At 31.9% G+C, this 5,000-nt stretch overlaps 1 protein-coding gene across 2 annotated transcripts in view; it reads right to left on the minus strand.

The window, feature by feature from the left end:
* Nucleotides 1-5,000, minus strand: part of LOC113804687 (uncharacterized) — a 14,140-nt gene that overhangs the window by 7,257 nt on the left and 1,883 nt on the right. For both annotated transcript variants that reach the window (XM_027355563.2, XM_070127894.1), the window contains exons 2-4: nt 3,173-3,430; nt 1,099-2,259; nt 538-714 (exon numbers count right to left, since the gene is read on the minus strand). In XM_027355563.2, coding sequence (XP_027211364.2) covers nt 538-714; nt 1,099-2,259; nt 3,173-3,421 — 1,587 coding nt within the window. In that variant the 5' untranslated portion in view covers nt 3,422-3,430. The remainder of the gene's footprint in view (nt 1-537; nt 715-1,098; nt 2,260-3,172; nt 3,431-5,000) is intronic.

The raw sequence follows: 5,000 nt of genomic DNA on the forward strand, positions 1-5,000 counted from the left end.
TGGTGTGGATGGTGAAGGTGTTGATGGATGTGGTGTGAGTGGTTTGGAGGGCATGTAGTATGGTGACTAGGAGAGTGAAGGTAACTGTGATGAATGTTACTGATGCACATATTGATCTACTGATACCAGGAGGCAAAAATGCATGCATTGTCCACTGTGTTTTTGTTTATCAATTGCCAAGGAGACAATTCATTTTTAATTTTCATTTCTATCAGAATTGTTAATATTATAATAATCATAATGAAAATAACAATAATAATAAAATTAATATCAGTCGCAATGAAAAAATGAAAACATAAGGAAACCAGATAATGTCAAATAACTTTACTAATTGGCTCCATAGAAAATGAGCATATGTGGAGCCATCTATGTGCAAACAAAATTCACAAAGGAAAACTACAGTCCACACTACTTGTACCTGGTAGATATGGGCTAAAATTATAAGGACTGCACACTTTGATATCAACATTTTGAAAATCTATGTCATTTGAACTTTACAATACAAAAAAAAAACAAAAAAAAAACTATAACACTAACCTTGGGAATTATGTAATTATGTATCTCTTCCGATATCCACTGATTTATATCCACACCATCTTCTCCCTCCTCAGCCCCATAGCCAACAGTGATATTTTCTCCACTGGTACCATTCAGAGACACACTGGTATTAGCATTAACTCCTCCTGAGAAATCTTCACACTCTTTTAATAAGACCTGAAAGACAAATGAAAAATCTGTTATCCTTTATTTATTAGCATATCATAAAAAATTTATATATATATATATATATATATATATATATATATATATATATATATATATATATATATATATATATATATATATATATATATATATATATATATATATATATATATATATATATATATATATATATATATATGTACTTAATCTTGCTCTTATCATACTTGGTGAAAACATTTATATATTTTTTTATATATTTATACATATATATATGTGTATATATATATATATATATATATATATATATATATATATATATATATATATATATATATATATATATATATATATATGTGTGTGTGTGTGTATATATAATTTGAATGATCTTATTACCTGTAACTTAAAAAGACCATCTTCTTCTTCTGGTTCCTCCTCTTCTTCATGTAAGGAACTTGCAGTTGGCTGTGACTCACTTAACATAGGCTGCTGCTTCAGTGTCCTATTATCTAATGATGTACTGGTTGCTAATGGAGGGGTTATAACAGACAATTCATTAATGTGGGATGACTGTGGTGATGCAGAGGAAACTGCAACTAAGGGGGACACTTCATATGATTGCTTTGATAAAACTCCCTCTGAAGCCCCCTCTCCTATAAATGATTCACATGATATTTCTGTAAGGCTCTGTGGTCTGGTTGACTCTTGTAAGTATGAGCTGGCTGATCCAAATAAATGTGGGATAACAACAGATGGCACTAAAGATGGGGATGATGCTGGTAAAGTCACAAGATGAGACTGAATTTGTTCAGATTTTGGTGAACTCAAATCAAGTGCAGTGCTGATACTAGAGGATATAGTTGCTGAACTTTTTCTCTCACTGGTATTTCCCTGATCAGCATCAGTGTTGTTCACAGATTCAGGTTCTAATTTGCAAATCTCAGGATTATTTAAGGCATATGTGTGATGATTTTCATCCTCCCTAGCTTGCAGGGAATCATCTTCTGAGTGATCGCTTTTCTTCCCTTCCTTTCTTCCTGTTGAACTAAGTGTTCTTGTCTTAAATTTCCGTAACTTTGGCAGACTGACTTCATATATGTCAGAACTGTACCTGCTCTTTATTTTCCTTCTGCATCTTCCAAAAAAATCTCCCTCATCCTGTCTTAATTCACTTTCCAAATCTTCTCTCTTAACTTCTGGGGCAAAAAAATTTAACTCCTCTGCACTCAAATCTGTCTTTAAAACCTTTCTTTTCCTCCCTCTTTTCTTAGGAGGAACTTTAATTACATCATCACCTGATTGGTCTCTATACTCTTCAGAAAGGACACTGATATTCTTCCCACTATAATTCATGTAATCAGGCTGAAAATAATGAATGAGACTCACAACCTGCAGCATTTTGGCAGCTTCTAACACTTGCTCTTTAGCTGCTGCAGGTATATTCATGTTTCCACAGTATATGAAATCTAATATGTATTGAAGAGACTCAGCAGAAACTTGAGGTATTGATATGTTTACACACGCATCTCGGTGATCGTAATAATGTTCGTTAAGGACCTAGAAAACAAAGAAAACTATTTTTAGTCTAATCATATATATTTAAATCCAATGCAATTTAACAAAAATCATCTCTACCAAAATATAAAGTCTAGAAATGGAAACAGAAACATAAGAAAATAATAACATAGGATTATGATCCTGGTAATAGACATCAAATGTATCAAGCCTCATTTCTGGAAAGTTTATGCCTCTACCTGATCTGTTAAAAACATTTCAGAAACAATATGATTAAAAACATAAATATAAAACACTATAAAAGGAAACTCTATTTACCTACTAAATAACTCATTATCATTAATGCCATTATTGCAATTATCACTTTTCATAATCATTACTATTACTATTACCCCTATCATTATTACTACCATGATTATTATCAATATTACTATGTATTTATGTATGTATGTGTTGTTGTCTCACCTTTTAACTATTTTAGTGTAAAATGGATTTTTCTGCAATTACATTAATATGGCACTGCACTTTGTCATATAATTACTTTGTTCTCATACAGTCTATGCATACATGCATAACATTTAAATTAGTAGCTCAATCTATCTTTACAAAAATAATAATCCTAGGAATAGCAAAGAAAAATTGAATTCCATTTTTACAACTTTTGAACAAGCTATCACTGTATTATTGCTAGACTCCTATTGGTGATGAATTGCAGACTACCTATATACCATCCATAATATCATAACAATAACTTATTTCATGTATAGTTAACAGGTTGTACCAACCAAAACAGTATATAATTTATTATGAATTGACCAAGTTTCAGGTCTTTGAATTCTATTTACAATGTATTATTTCAGCTTTTCTTGATTCTTTCTAATAACAGTAAAAGACTGTTGAAGATATATGGATATGCACTTTTTTTACAGTTAATATATATATTAGGAAAACTCACCTTTCTAAGAAATGGAGAAGCTGCAGCAAGCATAAGCCTATGTGCTGGAAATGTGATAATTCTCTTATAACACTGTCTTTCTTCAGCTGTAGGTGATGCAGCAGAGATACCACATTCATTTTCAGAAAAGACTTCATTACCAGTTGCCTGAAGATACACATCAACTTGCATCGCTTGTTCATGTAATTCATTTGCTATTTTCCATATGTCCCCATTTTGTTCCCTCCATACTAGTGTTTTGGCTGTCATCTTCAAGTTCTGAAAAATTAATTGGATAAGTATGCAATGAATGTGTACTATTTTCATATATCAGCCTACTGATCTTAATTTTCATCTTTTAATATTCCTACTTTGCTTTCTTGTAGAAAGTGAAATAAAAGTTCAAAGAATATGTCTGAAATATAAATATTTGAGACACTAAATAATTTTAGGATTGTCATATAAACACTAGATGGTATAATATTACTGTATAACTGATTTACAACTCATTTGACTGTTGAAGTGTAACAGGAACAGCAAGTTAATTAGTGCAGATAAGAAATGTTTTCACACTAGTAATGGATGAAACACTTGTTTTATGTTATTACAAATTCTAGTGTTTGATTTGGATTGGAATAAAACGTTTTTGAATCAAGCATGTAGTGCATTTTAATATCTGCTACCACACAAAGTGGCCCTCACAAAATGCAACTAGACTATGTTGGCACACTTTATTGTGCTTTCAAAATAGTATTAAAGTTAGTACATTACAATTCAAGTTAGTATGTCCGAATGTATTTCAAAGGCTACATTATGTATTTTCTATTTTTGATTCTATGCAATAAAGCTATTACCTAAACTATTAGAATCAACAAATCTCTTTCTTATGCTTAATTTGTTTATCTATAATTTTTACAGTAATAAATTATAGAGTACTCAGAACTTTCAAAATACCACAGACAAGCTGTCAATCAAATAGACATCACTATGTAAATTTACAGATTCAGACTTAAATACAGCATTAGGTGAACAGTACATGGAATGGTCAACCTGCTAAGTCTAGAGAAATCTTCCTTTTATAACAATTATTACAAACTGAGCATAAAATAGCTTACTGAATTCATAAGTTACTGCTAAATATATTGAGTGATTGCCATATCTCATGCACCTTTAGCATGCAGGCCTAGGCCAACAGAACCTTCATCACATACATTTGCTATTTTTTAGGTTCTACAAGATAAAAGCCTGAACATGTTCCTCAGTTGACTGTGGATCACCAGGGAGGTCTGTAAACTGTAGAGCTTATGGTCACGATCACAGTGCAGATTTGCAAATTCCCTATCCACATTTTCATCTATTCTATAAACTAACTGATCCACTTATCATGAACTCTCTTGTAAGGGCTAGGATGCTTCTTTCTTTCAAAGGGCTTTTCTTTGGCAGGTGGAGATCATTAACCAAAGTGGATGCCCTTCTTAATCCTGGATCCTGAGTAGGATATAGTCCCAAGCCATTTGTGTCACCACTGTACCATAACAAATCTCAAACCCTACAAAAGAAATATATCTAAATTTTGTTGAAATTTTTTTACAGAAAAAGTTCTTTCCAGTAAAAATCATTTTATTAATTATATACACTGTTTAGCCTCTATGATCCAGATGGCATGACTATCATGGGTGATGTGAACATGCTGTCATGGGAAAATTTGGCTGTGGTCTGGGGTGACACAAACTTGCCGTTGTGAACATTTTGGATGAAGACTGAGTGCAGGGTCATTAGATTCATTTGGCATTTAAGAAGGGACGCCAGCATTATTTTCATCCATAAATGAGTGTGGAATGTGGAAACA

Source organism: Penaeus vannamei, chromosome 12 (genome assembly GCF_042767895.1).
Source record: "Penaeus vannamei isolate JL-2024 chromosome 12, ASM4276789v1, whole genome shotgun sequence".
Classification (NCBI taxonomy): domain Eukaryota; kingdom Metazoa; phylum Arthropoda; class Malacostraca; order Decapoda; family Penaeidae; genus Penaeus; species Penaeus vannamei.